Genomic DNA, 19,460 nt, shown 5'->3' with positions numbered 1-19,460 from the left:
TCCAAATTTTTATCTATTTAGTGATCGATATTGTTATCGATTTTGCTATCTACATTTTTTCGAATTTGTTATCGATAGCTTTATATATATTATTATCGATATTATTATCGATGTTACTATTGATTTTGTTATCGATACACATGATGTGACATCAAATGACCGAACATCACATGATATGACATCATTTGGCATGACATGATATCCTATCGCGTCATTTCACAATATATCACAATGCTTCTTATCACGTGATCGCACCTCACATCATCTAGGAGAATATGTACATAGATGAGGAAAAGGATAAAAGCAAAGATATAAAAGATAAGAACAAGGATATAAGCTAGATATGTAGCGCAAGTTTCACTTCTCCAGTGTTGTCCAGGCGCAGTTATTTTATTTCATGATTTTTCCGGTTTTATCTGTTTACTGAAGAATATGGAAATTAATTTTTAATTTAATGTTTTTTTTTTTTTTAATAGTCGAAATTCATATCCCTAGGCCTTTTATAGTAAAATCGAATCGAAATGTGAAATTTGCCAAACACTTTTGAGATGCCTTCTTCGTAATTTCTTCAATTTAAGAACGATATGTGTATCACACTTATCATATATTAGTCTAGATTTCCAAAAAACTGTCCTTTGAATTCGTCAGAATGCATCATCAGCATAGCATAAAAATTGGCTATAGGCTAGACGTCACTAAAAGTCTATTGATATGCGTATCAGTGAAGGCGCTGCTCAGGAATTCGTTATACAACAAAGAATTGTAAGTACAAACGAACAAAAAGAAAAGAAATTGATATTATTTTTTAGTTCTGCTCCTGCGGATACATAAAAAAAGATTATTTTAAACTTATACTTATTAAAAAATTTGAAATAAAACTAAAAGCATTGTATTCGTATAAACAATTCGTCATGTGCTTGATATGTAGTAAAAAGTCTTTTATCGCGCTTATGTATTTATTAAAATAATTTTTTCTTTGCCTATTTTTTTTTGCATATTTAATTTTAGGTCTTCGCATTTGCGGTTAGGAACTCCCCGCTTTTCGAATTTGGTTTTGCTTTTTTGTGCTTTTTTCTTAAGCTGCTGTAATGTATGCGCATATGCTTATCAGTGAAATTTTTATATAACAGTAGTGGCTAATAAAAGTTTACGACAGGGAAGTCACATTGAAAATAACACTTCCATAAGTTAGCACTGCGTACTTTACCGCCGCAAAACCATGTGCCCGGGTAGCTCAGTCGGTAGAGCATTGGACTTTTAATCCAAGGGTCCAGGGTTCAAGTCCCTGCTCGGGCGAGGGAATTCTTTTTTTTTTGAATTTTATGAAACACAATATAAAAGAAGAAAGTATGTTGGAAAAATTTACAAAAATTTATTTTTGTTCGGTACTGAAAACATTGCCATTATTTATGGAGCACGATTTCGTTTGTGTGGTTGCCTATAAGTAGCGTATCCTGTTAGCCCAGTTTTCCGAGAACAATTGAAATCGCCGAGACGGCAGACACGATTACCAAACTTGGCGCGCAGAAGATCGATTGTAGCATAGGCTGCTGACTCCAAAGATCGTTCAAGTCCATGCCATTAATTTCCGACCACAAAAATTTGTTTATTATTTCTCACCGTTGAACCAAAATGGCGTTTCCAGCAGAGTTTTCAAAAGAAAATCGGCCAATGATGACAACGCTCCGAAATCCATACCAAACTGTATGAGCGCGTTTCTGATAATAATTTTAATTTAAGATTACATAGCATAGAGATAGCTAAATATTTCTGGCGTCCTTTAGTAAATCAATACTATTCTTAGGAAGTGAGTGTTTCTTAATTTTCGTGTGTACAACAAATTGAAAAATTTTTCACGCGCTTATATTTAAGTAAGAAATCAATTTCATAAATACTTGCAATTGTTTGGCTTCTGTTTAAAATCACGTAAATGAGCACAATGAAAAGCCATTGTAAGCCAGAATTAATGCTAAAGTGTATATAGATTTTGTTCTCTTTAGTTATTTAGCGGTGTAGCCATTTGTATGAAGAGACGTACCTCTGAATCGTTGACATTTCCTATGAAGCGGCCTGGTTGAATCGCAAAAGAAAAATTCGAAAATCTTACACAGAAAACATGGTACAAATTTCTGTCATATCTAATTTTGTATTAACTTAAATTTTTCATTATTTTTCCGAGCTTCTGCTCAAAATTATGATGTGCGTCCAAATGTTTTAAAACAAATGGATCAAGCCTCCTTCGAACGAAAAGTGTTTTTGCTTTTGCCATAAAGCGTTAGTAAAAGGTTCTCATTTAAGTTGACATCTAATCATCTGTGTTCCGAACTAGCTCCGAACTAGTCAGGAAATTATTCCGAAAAATCCCTGAATAAGTCCCGAAATGATACCGAAAAGACCCGAAGTGGTCCGGAAAAGTCCTGAACTAGACCCAAAGTGATAACGAAAAGTCCCAAAAATTCCTCTGAACTAGTTCCAAACTAGTTTCGAACTAGTCAAAAAAGTACTGAGCTAGTCTCTAAAAGGGGTTGAAAAATTTCTGGACTAGCACCGAACTGATTTCAAACTACTTCCGAAAAAGTACTGAGCTAGTCTCAAAAAAGGGAACGAAAAAGTCTCGAACTAAATCAACGATTAGTGTTGCTTAAATAGATGACTAGGTTAATTTTCATTTGTACAACTTCTGAATATGTCTTAGTTTACGAGTGACGGTTTACGCAAATTTAACTTATACCGGGAGCTAAGATGCTTACATTTGAAAAAAACCCAAGTCTTGGATTCTATCAGTATACTACTGTAGTTGTAGTTGGTTTTATTTGCGTTTCGAAATTCTCTCAGCAAATGCAACAGCAGTATTACACAGGAAACCGTTACAAATGCTCTGCTGGGTTAACTCCTTCATTTGCATCTTGATCTGTAGTGGGGTTCTAGAAATCGTGACGCTATTTCTATCGCTAAAACTTTTAACACAAGCCGTATTTAAATAGAAATTTCTAGCGACAGAAACTCAGAGTAGCGATTTATAGAATCGCACTGGTGGTCTCACATTGAATATGTGTCCTATCGAATCGTATCATGCACCTCTTATTTGAATCTAGGGATGGCAAAAAAAATAAAATAAAATAGTCGATTAATTAATCAAATTTTCAAGGGCATCTTTTTACAGTGAGTATTCTCAAAAGCACGTTTTCATAAAAAAATTATAATTCTCTTGTTAATTTGCCCTAAATAAAATAAAACGATTATTTTTAGCGTTGATAATTATTTATTATTTAAGAATTTTTGCATAAACAAAAGTTTTGATAAGCGTTTTGTTGTTAAGTGGTTGCGTTTGTTGATGGCTGTAGAAACAGATTTTGAAAAGGGCGCTCAGTATGCACCGAGGTACCAACTATTTAAATGACAATATTTTTTCGAAAGTCCGTAAAGTTTTGGGTAAACAGTTTTCACTTCCACAAGGTTGACCAACTTGCTTATATAAAAATATGTACATACATACTTATTTAAGTGTTCATACATTTGTAAATATGTATCTATAAGAATGTACATACATATATATATGCAATTAAAAAAGCTCACACTCTCGCTACAATACAATTATATCCACCAAATATATTATTAGGGTGTTACATTATTCGACTATTTCCTAAACCGGTTTCCGAATTAAAAAAAAAATGTCAGTTGGAAAAACTCGATTGCCCAACTTTTTAGTTAAGAAAAAACCGGATAAATCGAGGTGTTTTTACATATTATTCATACAGTACTGTAAATTAGATGTCCTGACCAAAGTTACAATAAAATTATTAAAATTGAAAAGGTCTATTTCGGTTGTTTATTTTATGCTCTTTTACTGTTTCTTTTTTTTTTTAATCACAGAATGCAGCACGCACAATTCTGAATCTAAATTTAGCTCAAGTATTTCGAGAGTATATTACTATAATTCATTGTGTTCAATTGAGAATTTTATACTACATATAGGCAATGGAAGTTCAATGAACTCGGGTAATACAATAGCCAAAGCTAGAAAATATCATTTTAGATTATAAAGTTTTAGGATAATATCTACTCTCTATTTCTAGTTGTGTTTGAAATCATTTTCTCAATGGAATTTTTAATTAGATACAGTGCTGCCATTTCCTATATTTAAAAGTAAATAGTAAATAAAGTAATTTTGGAGAGTATTTTGATACTTTGGGACTGCTTGAGGATTTTTTTAAACTTAACTTTAGGCCTCTGAAAGGTTCAAAAGTAGTGGGTTACTTGTAGAGTGAGGTGGAAATTATTGGGACGTGTTGCCCGCTGTTCAATAATAGTAAGCAGCCTTCGGTATTCCAAGCCGCATTATTTGCAGTCCTCAATAACTGGGGCAACTTGATGAAAAATAGGTGGAGGGGCATTGGACAAGATGCGCGCAAGTCATTGGCCAGTCTTCTAACTAAGTACTTCTAAACTAGGTAATGCAAGTCTCAGCTAATTATGTTTTTAAACATAACGAGCTTGCTTTATTCTACATACTCATGCAGGTCTCACGGGAATTTTCGCTGATTTATTCGTTAGAAAGGACTCAGGTTAAGTATTTGTTAGAACACAACTATTTAGTTATACAACTCAGCAATGATGGCTGGGAGGCTTAGAGAGAAGGATAGCAGACAAATTTTCTGAATTCCTAAGGGATAATTTCCCGAGGCACAAACCGCTGAATGCGATTGGAATACATGGAAGCCTTTTTTGCCCTACCTGCACGCCCCTTTTTGTGCTCTTTGGTCCCACCTCAGCAAGTACGGTTTATGTACTCATAGTGTAGCCTTCAAGTGCTGCTTCATTACAAGCAAGGCAAGGTGCTTTGGCAGTGTTGTTCAATAGAAAAGTGAGCTATCTCGCAAAATAGAATTGTAATCGAAAAACCTCCTGTCGTAGTACTTTCGGTAGCACTGATTAGATATCCCTTTCACTGAAAGCAGTTATGCTTTGATGTATGTAGACTGTTCTCAATAACTGAGAATGCTTGTATGCATTTAAGTAGTACTTAAGCAAATTATAACCATTCGCCTTCATCTCACATACAATACATAGTTAAGTGACAGTTCACTCTGTCTTGTTAGTTCCATAACCCAGGCAAATATGCAATAAGACCGGTATTAACGGGCTTAAGGAACCGGTATTAACGGGCAATCACCCTAGTATGTATGTATGTATAAATTTGTTTCCAGTAAGAGCTTCCTACATGGTATGTAAGTACATATGTACATATATCAAGCAAAGAAGATAAGCACTAGTAATAGCACCCCCAGTCAGTCGCCTATTGGTTAGCAATTGTTAAGTAATGCTTAAGTAAATTAGTGAAACTCCGAGTGCCCTACGTTGGAGACGCTTTTTCGACGCGTAGTTATTGCTTTCATACTTTCTTGAAAATGGATATTGACTTTAATGCCATAATTTGGTTTTGGCTGCTTTCAGCAGCCATCATTTCGTTGGCATTTGTCTACTGGTGTTGGTGCATACGGCCGAGGAGTGTAGCCATGCATAAAGGTATATACATACATACATACATATATGTAGTATATGAAATTGTAATTCAATGAATAGAATAAATTGTTGTTGATAATAAATTCCTTTTATTTTCTTTAGTTAATCGAAAGCCGAGTGGACAGTGTGTTGAAAACAAAGAAGCTTATAACGAATTGCTGTGTGATTAAATTGCTCGAAGACTTTATGCCATGTATCAAAGTTTTTGGAATTTTGAAATGATAAAAAAATAGTTATCTATATAAAAAGGACTTTTATAGAGAACATTTTTTCTTTTTGTTACTCGTATATGATTTACTTATTACAATCAAGTTACTTTGTTTAGCGACAGTGTGACCTTGAATAATAAATACTCTGTTTTGTACTCAAATCAAAAAGGAGTTGCGGTCTAATAGTAAAACGACTCATGCTTTCAAGATAAGCTTTCATGGTTTTCGCCGATACAAACTGCACTCCTTGAAGTTTTGAGAACATAATAATCACTTTCGTGATCAAGAGAGACATTTTTCTAAAGTGTTACGCTAGACACAGGGTAGTTGTGTAAAGTTTTATAAGCTTTTTTATTTGTGTATGGTCTTTCAATGTACTTTAGTGTTTGCTATATTCGTGCCAAAATAAAAAGTGGGTAAATATACGGACACCAAACTTCGAAACACTAACTCCATTTAGCGCTGCAGATGAACTTCACCGCCTCCAAGCTACCCGTGGCCCGAAGCCCATTTTTACCTTTAATTCCAAGGTTTCACGTTTAAATTAGTGTTCCTTGAAATGAATAGACGCTCATCTTTCGAACGGCAGACCAAATGCCAACGCAGCCCGCAGATTCTCCTTTTTAGGCAAAAAATTTCCAAGAAATCTCTGTCTATCGAGTCTGCAGTTTCTTGTAATATTCCTTTCGTTATGTAAGTTTCGTTAAGAGCTCGACAGAAAAATATCCTGAGGCGGTCAAAACGAATGCCACCAACTATTTGGCAATTTCCGAGCATAACTATAATCAAAGACACAAGGGCCACAATTAACGTCGGATTATACGAGTTTATGCCAACATCCTTAATGGTAGCTACGCTTTCTTGGAAAACACTGTAGTGATGGCTCCCACTCCACAAATTGAGGTTGATGGAGAGTTCCTCACGGAAGGCACCAGCTTACTATCCCACTGTGATCCATCAATGAATATGAGGTCGTCCCCAGTATCGGGAAGCAACGACCGTTTAATACCGGTACGAACTTAAAGTTTTTTTTATAGCCAACGCATCATAATCTAAATCGATGCGGGACGAGGAGACATATTGTGCAATAAGTAGCGAGTAGTCGATTTACTAATTGACTCTCACTTTCCAAATAATCCGGGACCAGTGAGTTTTAAGTATGGAATGTGAGCACCTCGAGCATTTAATATTATTAAGCTAGCACTAGGCTATCAACTCATTCAGCCTCTTCAATGTTTCGGGTAGCAATGGATTACCATCGCTTGGAAAACACTACACTTACAAAAGTTTTTGCGGAAATGCCATGCTGCTGGCTTGCCCCTATCTAGGCGTGCTTCTTAGGTGGGAGGGTAGTCATAAAGTGGAGTTTTTGTTTTCGCAGCGGAAATAGGGCACATCATCTATACGGGAAAGAGATGTACCCAACAATCCTTATACTTTCACCACTACTTTGGATCGCGGTCGTCAACGACCTATTGTATTCTCTGGAAAGGAAGGGCTTTCGATTTGTTGCTTATGCACATCAGTTAGCACATATTGTTAGAGAAAAATTCTTGGGCATCTTGTATGAACTTATTCAAGGCCACCAACTTGAAAACTGGGCTGTGAAAGTGTAAATCCCAAGCTCGTTATTTTCGCTAGGAATTACCAAATCGAAAATATTCAACCTTATTTCTTGTGCGGCATTCCACTTATGCTGTATAACAGGTTCAAGTTACTAGCCGGTTATCAAGTTGAGGGGCATTGGAAGCTCAATATCGAAGCGAAGGTCGTAGGAGCTACTAGAGGAGAACCAAATACATTCATACATACGCCGGATGTGGGTTGGCTGGTTTAAAAAAAAAAATACATTTGTGGCAGGGAATATTATATTAAGTACAGTGCTTCCGCTCCATACAAAATGTGTGCAAAAATAGAATTTTGGAGGGATCTAAATAAAACTTTTTTTGTAAAGAGTTGCCCCCTGTTAAAAAATTTACTTCAAATTACCTGAAAAGCTAAACGAATTATTACAAAATGGTTATCAACCAAAATGGTTTTGAAAAGGCTTTACTTATAAATTATGTACATGTCGTAGGCTTTCCACATGTTTCATAGGGAAATTTTGTTAAGTTTTTTTTTGGTTGATAAATTACTTCTTCACATAAAAAAGTGGTGTGAGCTTTTAACCAGATCCACCTATCGACATATACTTCGAATCTGAATCCGAAAATGAGGTCCATTTGACTTATACACCCTCAAAATTGCGAGTTAATTGCGAAAATACTTAGTTAAAAAAAAAAAATGCCAAAAAATCGCTCTTTGCTCAAAATTTTGATGGTCTACGAGTCAAACGGACTATAGATTCGGATTCAGCGGGTCGAAATATATATCGGTAGGTGGGTCTAGTTAAATACATTGAATGATTTATCGTATTTTATGTTCGCAAAAATACCAATCACTTTCACATTGCAGATAACAAATTTTTAGATTTTTAACTTCCGTTATCGCACATGTACATAACTTTCAGCCACATGAAACCGATAAATGTGTACATTTGTACAAAACCTTGGAAATGCCGAGCTTTTTTATATCTTATACTTTTAAGGGTCATTGAATAATAAAATGAAAACCACCCTGTTAAAGAATAAATGCATTTTCTGAAGCTTCACGGATTAAGTAGATTAGGAATTGAAGAAATGTCACTAAAATTTTAGAGAAAACCACCAAATTAAGTTGTATTGCAAATTAGAATCAAAACTTCTCATATCGTGTCATATTATTTATTAACATACATATTAATGTTAAATGTATCACATTAAAGTGTGCATTAGCGATTTGTGGTCACCAAAAGTGATAAGGCAGGAAACAAGTATTTATTTTAGTACATATGTACTACCCAGTGTGAAGCTGTAGAGTTTGGCAAAGGATGCAGTAATCTAAATAAGTGAATACCATAAATTGAAAACTATGTACATATTTATGTATGTATGTATGAATATCAACGGAATTGTAACCGTGCGCTTATCGTCTCAGCAACATATTTAGTAGTAATTATAGGAAAAAAACGACACTTTAAAACCCTGCTGGCCACTTTATAGGCACGCGCGCCGAAGCTTATAAAACCTCTCTGTATAATTTATGATAGACTGGCACAAAATAAAAGCTCATTGCTTTAACTTCCAAAAATTTTACTTAAAATTTTAACTACATATACATTACCCGTTTACTTACTTTGTGATGCTTGTTTGCGTAATCGTAAAACTGTTGGCGTTGAGGAAGGCTACTAACTTTTTCACTGGGTAAAAATTTATGTAGCATACATATGTGCATACACATGATTTGCGGTTTATTATTCACTTACACTGCATAAGCACATGGGCCCACCAAAAAAAAAAAAAAAAAATTAATTCATGATATCCGAAATTTAAATTTACGTCAGAGCAGATTCAGTCTTAAAGCAGTGCAGATCGACATATGTATATTTCGAAATATTTAAGAAACAATTCTAAAACGCGGCGATGTCCACTTTAACAAAAACGGCAATTATCATCTGCATATTGAGCTCAGCCTACGCTATAGAAAGCCTTTATCCTATTTGCAACGATGGTGTATGCAATTGTGTATCAGGCACCCATGAGGAAATCGATGCTGGCGGCCTTAAATACTGCGCAACTGAGAGCAACGAATCTTGCACGGAACACGCCGTAAGAATTTCTACAACAGTTTGTGAATGTAAAAAAGGCTACAAGTTCAATCAAAATCGCACAGAGTGCCTTCCAATGGATAACTTTGTTCCGAATATGCCTGTAACAGATGAAAGTTTTTTAAGTAAAAACACTGCAACAACTGGAAATATAGCAACAACAGTTGGGACGGCCATGGAAAGTGCCTTTGCTGATCTAGAGCAGGCGCGGCTAAAGGAAAGATGTGACAAAACAAAATTTTATTTGCAAGTCGGAATAGTTTTAAATGTTTTTGCGCTTTTAGTTTTACTTACGTCTATGTATTGTGTTTTCAAGGGAAAGTGTTAGAAAATTTTATATGTAATTCATAGTTTAATTATAAATGACTAAAAATTTCAGTCGATTTGACATATTTTCCTTCTAATTAAATGCAATTGGTGTAGGCTTTAAGTTTTTGAATTTTGAAAAAATATGATATTTAAGAATTTAATGCGAATAAATTACGATAAGTGGAGTAAAGTGAATAAATACCTATCAATAAAATATTGCTTGCACTTGTTTATTATATACGATCTAAAAGTTATGAAAATAAACAAAAATGCTTCAAAAAGATGCGGTAATACATATTAAAAATAAAAATATTCCGACGGATTGATAAACTCCTCCGGTTTTTGTGACTTTATGGACCCTATAGTCCAAAATTTTTTGGCAGTAATACTGTAAGTTATATCTATGCCAGATTATTCAAGAGCCTAGAGGAATTTTCCGTTGATTCTGGAAGTGTCCCGCTGTTGTAATTGCCTTTCCATAGGTGCTTTTCGCTGGGCCGTGTTTGGGTGGAGGTGCTCGTGTGCGTTTAACATAAGGATAGATTCAAAATACAGATACAAAAACGAAACGATTACATTGAACATACACTTTTTCTCTTTTATTTATATACATATGTACATCGAAATGTAACATTGTTCACACGGTTGTAAGAGCCAGTGGCTCGCCTTTCAAAATTAAAAAAAAAAACAGATTATATAAAAACATAATATAGCAAACCTCCGAGTGTATTTTGTGCCATGAAAAACAGCTTCTCATAAAAATAAAATCGCCGTTCGGAGTCGGCCTAAAACTGTAGGTTAACATCAAGGCGCACGCCACAAATCGGAGGAGAAGCTCGGCCAAACACTAACATATGTGTAAGCGCTAATCTATTATTAATATAGCGATCGGTCCGATGAGTTAACAATTTTGTTTTACGTCTATTCACACAAAAATTATTTATTGACCCAATACTTAAATTTTTTTTTTTAACTATACTCCGAAAAGTAACAGAAATTGACAGTTCAGTTTTTTTTTCTTATATTGACTTGGTTAAGTTGCCTATTTTGCGATTTTTTCCATATTTTTCTTTCGTGTTCCTATATCCTTTTTTCCTCTTTTAGTTATGCTTTTTATGATTTTTTTGAACATGTGACATGTGTAAAATATGTATGCATTTTTGTTTTTATTTTTTAATCCTGTTGTATTTTGCCTTTTGTCTTTCTTGTTTTTTTTTTGTTTTAGTAGTGGATTTATTTTTTTTTTATATTTTTTTTTTTTATTCTATTTTAAAAAATACAAAGTTCTGGCTTCTGGCCTTCGGCCTAGAGTGCTCCATCTAGTTTGGTTTCTCGCAAGAATTTATTAGCTTTTTAAACAGCCCAGGTTTTTTAGTAGTGCTAATTTCAATTAAGGTCGAAAAATTTTAGTTTCATTCTCATAGCATTGTACTTGTCACAATGGAAGATCTGATGATAATTCCTCCTTTTTTGAAGTCGGTTAAAAAAGGAAACACAGTATTCCCCGCTTAATTGTCCCCCCGTTAATTGATTTCTCCGCTTATCTGAATTACCATATCGGTAAAAAAAAAAAATTGTAGTGCTTATATTTTTTCGTTTAAAGTTTAAACTATATAAACATCATTCTATTTAAAATGCACAAATTCACTTTCTTTTAATTAATTAGGCTGTCCAATTTAACGGAAATTTTGTAATTGAACGAACTGTTCAATCAAACAAGTATCGGTTAATTGATTCCGCATTTAATTGGACCAAAAATTGTGCAATTTTTGAAGTGCAATCAAGCGGGGAATACTGTATATATCAGGCTTTTCTTGATTCTGGCCGAGTTCAATAATACACGCTAGTCGTTTGCTTTCTGTGGCAACTGAAGCTACACAGTGGAGCAAATGAAGGTGGTCGCGGACAAATTTGAGGTCTCAATTTTAATCTGATTTTAAATTCATTTCTGTAAATAAAAGCTGACAAAACTGCTTATCTAACGGGGAAAAAAAATTTTTTTTTTTTTGCTTACAATAAAGTTGAAAAAATATGTAGGTATTTTTTAAAAGGACTATCAAAAAAAAAGATTTTGTAAGAATTCATTTAAAAACTAATTTTCGCTAAACGCCATTTTAAGCATCAATTTTCATAACAATCAAAGAATTCTTTAGCCACACTGTGCAAAAGATCTGCACACTCTCTCTGCAGGAATGTCATTTTCTTGGCCATTATTGGATTTACTTCTTTTTTTAATTTAATAATAAATATTTTTTATAAATGGCTAGCTCATTATACATATAACAACGTGTGATAGTAAATTTTAAACACAAATATCAATATATTCGCGAAACTATGGGCCAAATATAGTTAAATTGCGTGTTTAGTTTTTCACCCTGACGTCAGTAATTCAAAAATGAGTTAAAAAATTGAGAGAAATGTGCTTAGAGAAGAAGTATGGGTATCAAATAAAAGAAAAAAATGCTTTAGATTTTAAACGAATTTAAGTTTTTGGTGCAGAAGGACTTCTAAGTATTAAAATTTCCTTTTAAAATTTTATCCTTGATATCTCGCAATATTTGTTTTTGAAAAAATTATATGCTAAGGACTTATATAAACTCGATAACATCCTTGAATTTCGACTTTCTAACTGTATCAGCTTAAGAATTACCTATTCGTCCTTGTTAATCCAAACTATTATTTAATTTTTTTTTTATTATAAAGAAATTTCCTCTTGCATTTGACACCCATATTTTTATTCTACATTGCATTGAATGTTTTAAATAATTTTTGGAATCAATCATATCTTTGAAATTACAAAGTCCTTTAAAATAAATCCTTACGTCAGAGAGAAAACGCCTCTTTAAATAAAAATTAGGTTTCAAACCCATTTATTTATAATTTATTTTATGGTAGGAAAGCTTCTCAAACAATATAGAAGCATTTTTTCGATTTATGTTGTTGAAAAGCAATGAATATCTAGATTACGCGACTAATCCAGTGATCTCGGGATTGTGATAACGACATCCCGAAAATCCCGGGATCGGAAAAAGCTGAAAAACAAACAAATTGCAAATTTAAGACCACATTAAAAAAAAATTGCTATACTTCGACAATTTTTACACGACTGCATTAAATGAGGTAGAAATTTGTTGTTACCGAATAATGGTACTTTAAGACAAGGACTGCATTTTTGGCAATTTTCCGAAAAATTTTTTTAAATAAGCCATGCCCAAATTGAAAAAATTAAAAAAAAAAAACAAGAAACCCGAACTTCAGCTTGAACGCCAATAAACACTTGAACACTTAAAAATATTATCGCTTTGGAAATTTCTCACGGTGTAGCCATGGCTAGATGGCAAGGGCTTGCATTGGTTCAGTCCTTCAACCGTAATCGCGAATGGCAAAATCAATGTGATTATTTTATTTACTTCATTTTAATCGTGGTAATTCTTTACTTACTTACTTACATACATACGTACATATGTACCTACACATGTATCTACATATGTTTGTAATTCCTTTGAATGCGAGATGCTTTATAAAAGCACAAAGTGAAGATAAATGATGGTGAGTGATGCATACGTGCAACCAAGTATGAGTTGGGAAAGAACAGCAATGTAAGGAAACCCGTATTCAGTTTCTAGCAACGCTGCAGGAACGACGTACCTAGGTACATAAAGTGCTGAAAGAAAAATTCTGATTCGAATTTATTAACTGGAACTCAAAATGTTTCACTTGCACCCACTATTCCTGACCTTTACATTTGTTTGCTATCCAGCGTTTTTCATTAGAAATGATATAAAAGTGATTGCTCTTGCCGCAACGGATATCGGCTACCTTGACGCGGTGGAAAATTCACCTACAACAAAAGTCGATGCCAGCAACACAGCCGCTGCAGGTAAGCAAGCAACAAGTGCTTAAAACGATTTGAATGCATTAATAAATACATATTTAATTATTCTACAACAGCGCTCGAAATGGATATTTTAATGCCACCCATTGAATTTACGGAATCTATTGCAGCCATAGCCGATGTCACCGCAGCAACGGCTAACGGAAAGATGAGTGATGGCGATAAGGACGATAGTATGCGCACACCAAATTGGTGGCACACCTATGATGCTTTGATGGTAGCGCTTGGCATGATTGTAATGTTAGTGTTAATGGTTTTTATCACACATTGCATCTGGCGGCGGCACATAGAACGACGCGCCTTGGAGTGGGAAGGTGAGCGAACGCGCCTAATGACATCGAGTAACTTTCCATTGGATTAATTTATGTTTTATTTATTTCAGCTGAAAGCGCCAGAATCTTCTCTAGCACACCCTGCTTTATTGATCGAAGTCAGATATTGGTCTACTAGATTAAATGAGTTGTATGACAAAGCTAACTATATATTTTTTAGAATAGCACTACGTATGTACCTAATTTAAGGCGTTTGTGAATGAATTTTTGCATCATTCAAGTTTTGAATAAATAAATAAGTTTTATTTTGTGTGTAAGTCGCGAGCTTAAATAAACTGGCTCCGAGGGAGCGGGCGCCGTCAATGGGCGCTATCCCCAAAGCTTTCGGTGTCAGCGTCGTCGGGTGCATGGACGTGCATGGGAAGAGATATTGTGTGTTGTCTGGACCATCGCCACATGCTAGGCAGTGGTTTGCCACTTCTGAGTTCTGGCGAGAGAGATAACTGTTGAGGCTGTGGCACCAGCCTGAACGGAGTTATGCTAGGGTGCATTTGGTCTCTCTCGGCAGTTCTGCTTCTTCTATGCTGAAGCAAGAATGATAGAATACAAGATTGCGCCGATCGGAGAGGATTTTTGAGAATAACTTGTGTGTGACGTCACACTGGTGCAATTGCGAGAGAGAAATGCCAAAACGTGAGCAAGAATGGAAGAAGAAGAAAAAATGTTGCAAGGAAAACGTAAACAAGTTGCACCAGTGTGACGTCATGCAAACAACGATTCCGTCAAATTCGTTAAGAGAGGAATAGCGGTCCGAGATCGGCGCAACCTTTGTATTCTCTCAATCGTGATGCTGAAGCTCAAGGGCGACCATCTAGAACGATGTTGTATTTAGGGCTGCTGAGGCTCCTGCTGAGTGCAACGCTATGTAGGTTGTTGGGCGCCACTGTGTATCGCGCCGTGTTGATTGAATTGTCTACGTACGGAGGGACGTCTGTTCTTCAAAAGTGCATTTATCACCTCTCGTGACGGAGGAGCGGAACATTCTTAAGCAGGACGCTGTTTAGTTGTTACGATAGCATGGAGTTGTGCTCCTTCTGGCTTTCTTCGTGAAGAGGCTACTACGAAGACTTGCCGGACAGCCGCGTTCTGGCATGTTTGTAGATTTCTCTACTGCGTGTCGCTCTTTACTGCCGACCACATTGGTGCTGTGTAATTAACCACTGACGACCGCTTTCTTTGTACGTCGTGAGCAGTGTATCTTTGAGCGCTTTAGCCACCTCTAAATCTCTTTTGATTGATCTAAAACTTTGCATACTTTAGTCTCTAAGCTATTCACACATTTCTAGTGGGTCAGACCGAGAATCAAAACACTTTTATTTTTCTCCATATAACCAGGGGCCACTTTAATATACGTATTTATGTGCATAGTATTTTCTGGTAGAAAACTTAAAGCTTTTTCTTCTTTTGAAAGCTTACTATTCTCAGTGGCATTCAAACTGTGGACTCACAATGAGACTAGAAATCGATTTTGGCTTCCTCTCCGTGATAACAGGGTGCGAAAGTCAATTTTACACACACAAAATTAATATATTCGTGATACCATGGGCCAAATACAGTAAAACTGCGTTTTTAGTTTTTCTTTCTAACGTCAGGATTTGTTTTAAATGGCTTGAAAAATATGATTACTTAAAAAAATTAAAAAAAATTCAATGCAATGTAGAAAAACAAAATGGGTATCAAATTAAAGAAAAAATTACTTAGAATTAAGGAAGATTTAATATTTTGGTGCGTATGGACGAGAAGGTATTGAAAATTGTTTTTAAAACTTTATCCTTGAATATCCTATGACATTTTGCAACAATTATTTTTGAGAAAATTATATGTTAGGGACTAAAATACACTCAATCACATCCTCGCATTTCGTCCTCCTAACTTTATAAGCCCAAAAAAATTAAATTTATTAAAAGAAAATTTTCAAATTTTCTCTTTCATTTGGTGCCCATATTGTTATTCTACATTGCATTGAATTTTTCTAAATAATTTTTAGAATTAAGCATATCTCATAAATTATAAAGTCCTTTAAAAAAAGAGAGCAAAACTAAAAACGCAGTTTTACAGGTTGTCCAGACTTGCCTGGTTATCAGGTTATATTCTTTATGTGGTTATACTTTTTATTCAGTTTCCAACAATATACATAATATGCTACACAATAATAATTTTTAACCGGGCAACCTGATAACCACACAAGTGTGAACAGCCTCAATATTTATTCTAAAATTTCGTGAGTATATTGATTGCTTTTTATGTATCGACATTTTTTATTTTTTGTCGCACTAAATTTAATATTAAATAAAAATCTACAAAAAATTTAGATTTTTCGAAGCAAGTAACCGGTATAAAAAAACCGATTTTATGTTTGAACGAACCTTAATAAAAGGAATCGGCGTAATCACTCCGGTATTCTCAAAATTTGGTAATCGGTAGTAAAAACCCGGGTTTTTCGATATCGGTAGCCGCTAAAAAAAAACCGATTCCGTTTTTTAAATGGCCGTGAAATAGTCCTTGCAGTAGTGAAGTTTCAACAAATTACCAGCACTTCTTGTACATTTCTTCATTTTTCCATTTGTGCATCCGCGCTTGTAGCAGCGATGCGGTAATTGCCTACAGTTATGATTAATTAAAAATATTTCCTATCAAAGTGAGAGTTGAAATTTTTCCAAATTTTGATCAAAATATTTTTCTGCACAGCATGGTACTATTTTTATCCTGTGTGGAATTTTTTACAGGTACACTTACATACATATAAATAGACCCAATTTGGCTGTACTAACTCAGATTCGGCGGTTTCATACACATTTTACTTATCGGGTTTTTGTATTGTTGGTAAAAAAACTTGAAGTCATAGAGATTTAATGTCTGATCAGCTAGCTCCTTCCTCCAAAATATGAAATTTTTAAAATTCTTATAATTCCCACTTTATACTGGTATTAGTTATTTATATCCATTATTTTTTTGTGATTTATTCTAGAATATATTTCCATTATTTTCATTAAATACTAAATATAAATATATAAATATAAATATAGATATGAATAAATTATAGTGATCTTACAATTAATTAACTATAAATTAAAATACATTAAAAATGTTTATATTTGGAGCACTTTTCAGACTGCCACGGTAATGCATGCCTAAATCAGGAGTTTTTCATTGTTTTGCATACCTACATTTCTAAAAACTAAAAAATACCAATTTATCAACACACCCAACAACAGAATTAATCCCATTACTATGATAAACGGGTAATACAGTTCGAAAAGCTGCCATAACCCCGCCCCATCGTTGCTCATACAAATATATCCACGATCTGTCAGCGGATGAAACAGTGGTCCAACACAACGGCCATTGGCGCATCCGTGGTGGCAGAGAAACTTACAATTTTGACCATCGCCCTCGAAGCCGGGACAACAAAAACACGTTATGCTACCGTTCTAACAAGAAATTAATTCTACATTTATTTGTAATTTTTTAGGCAATCAATTTATAAGTCAAATACTCACTTTTTAATGCCTAGTGCAGAATACTTGCACATCCATTGGGATTTGGCTTTGCGCGATTTGTGCAATTACTGTTAAAAATTGAATTATTATTACGGCTTTATTCATCTTTAGAGATCTTTGTTTACGCCGTTGTTGGTGCTCTGGCTTATGTAGTCAATGGGCGACTAAGCAGCTAGACCTTCTTAAAAAGATGTTTATTCACAGCATTCATCGTTGTGATGACTGGGGAAAGTACTTACTTAGAGCGAGTAAATAATAAATAAATAAATCACACACCCACACTTATATTTTAATACTAATACATATTAGTAACGTCCAGTGAGTAAATGGGTTTGTTGTTACTAAAATTCGGGATTATCTTTACTTGATTTTTCGGATTGCTTTAAACAAATTTTATAGTTATAGCTTTTGTGGGACTTTCTTTTGCAACAGGATTTTTTTGTTGAATTTCGCGGAACATTTGTCTGAGGATTTTTTACTTTTTTCGGGACTTATAAATTTTCGGGACTTTTGTTTTATTTATTGTAATTTTTTCTTTATTTATACATTAGGCGGCTGACATTTTTACAGTAAATAAGGAGAAAATGAAAACTTATGAAAAACAAATTTGCAAATTTGCGTTGATTTTTAACATCTCTTATGCTGACGGCTTTTATGCACTTTTTTCTTATGGAAAAAATGCGCAAAACCGTTTTCAAAGAAAATTAAAAAAAAAATGTACGCTAGTTTTGCAATCGCTTATAACTTGAACCTTTTTATACAAAAAAATGATGGGCTTCAAAATTGTATACTGAAAAAAATTCTGAAAAAAATTAAAAAAGTTTTTAAATTAATAATGCACTTATTTAAGTCAACTTCGGTGTAAAAAAAATTTATAACTGAAATTATTGTAGAGTGCACACCGTAATACTATACTTAAATATTGCGCAATACTCAGAGCTACCATTGTGATTTTTAAAATTTTTGTTTTGAGATGGTATATTTTCAAAAACTAGTTTTTTTTTTAACAAATTTTTTGTTGTGTATGTGAAAAATTTTTCAAGAAAAAAAAAAACAATTTAAAACATATTTCTTTTTATAGAAAATTTTGATGTGTGTATGTGTGATTTTTTTCAAATTCATTCCACTATTAAATCGATTGGTTTTTATTTTTGTGCTGTTAAGTTTTTAAAAATGTATTAATCACGCTCAAATTCATAGTTATTAATTATTTTTGTTTGTTCATCAACCCTAAAAATTTGAAACAAATCAAACACATGAAGTGTGAACCCCGTCCATTTTGGTATGGAACGCCCCATAAACATTAGGGTGTTTTATTTTTAGATGAAATTTATTTTCGACTTAAAAGATATGTAATATAAATTGTTATTAATATTCATCGTTTTTGTAGCAAATTTCATGCCCTACAAAAACTCGACACTCATTTTTCAAAAAATAAATAAATAAAATAAAATAAAAATTAATACCGAAAAATCGATTTGAAACCAAAAAATTCCCGTGTTTGTTTTTGTATGGAAAATTAAATTTTTGAAAAAGCTAAGCCTGTAATTTTTTTCAAACGGCATCATTATTTCTATGAGTTATCAGGGTTTCAGGTAGCATAGAGATAAAAAATTTCGCCTAAAGATGAAACACCCTAATATGCATACATGGAAATTATAGAATTTTGATATATGCATATAGTACCATGGGCGTAGCCAGGTAGGGGCAGGGGGGTGCTCGAGCCGCTCCCCTCTAACTTTCAAATTTTCCTTATATATATCAATTATATTAATAGGCAATCATGTTTCCTTTACACCCCTTTTACGGCTAAACTGTACTTCTAAGGTATAAACAATTATATATCATTAGAAAGGTATTTTGATGCTGATGTGCAGGCAATTTTTAAAATTTCAAATTAGTTTAAAATAGAGCGAAAAAATCAATTCAAAAGTCACACCAATACCAATGCCATACATGAACATGGTTGGGGCGGAAATGCCTCCTAAATGTATGCTTTAATATTGA

General features: G+C 34.0%; 2 protein-coding genes and 1 non-coding gene across 3 annotated transcripts in view; all 3 read left to right on the top strand.

The window, feature by feature from the left end:
• LOC118735531 overlaps window positions 1-19,460 on the top strand; it is a 321,256-nt gene that overhangs the window by 93,428 nt on the left and 208,368 nt on the right. The window lies entirely within an intron of this gene.
• On the top strand, window positions 1,224-1,296 carry Trnak-uuu. The gene has a single exon. It is a non-coding gene; the product is annotated as a tRNA-Lys (tRNA).
• Window positions 13,265-14,210, top strand: LOC118735540. The gene is made up of 3 exons (XM_036465344.1): window positions 13,265-13,606; window positions 13,678-13,935; window positions 14,004-14,210. The coding sequence occupies exons 1-3, from the start codon at window positions 13,435-13,437 to the stop codon at window positions 14,069-14,071; spliced, it is 498 nt and encodes a 165-aa protein (XP_036321237.1). The 5' UTR covers window positions 13,265-13,434; the 3' UTR covers window positions 14,072-14,210.

This window comes from Rhagoletis pomonella, unplaced genomic scaffold (genome assembly GCF_013731165.1).
Source record: "Rhagoletis pomonella isolate Grant_MI unplaced genomic scaffold, Rhpom_1.0 Rhpom_scaffold_00003, whole genome shotgun sequence".
In the NCBI taxonomy this organism is placed as follows: domain Eukaryota; kingdom Metazoa; phylum Arthropoda; class Insecta; order Diptera; family Tephritidae; genus Rhagoletis; species Rhagoletis pomonella.
This window is presented reverse-complemented; position numbering and strand designations above follow the sequence as displayed.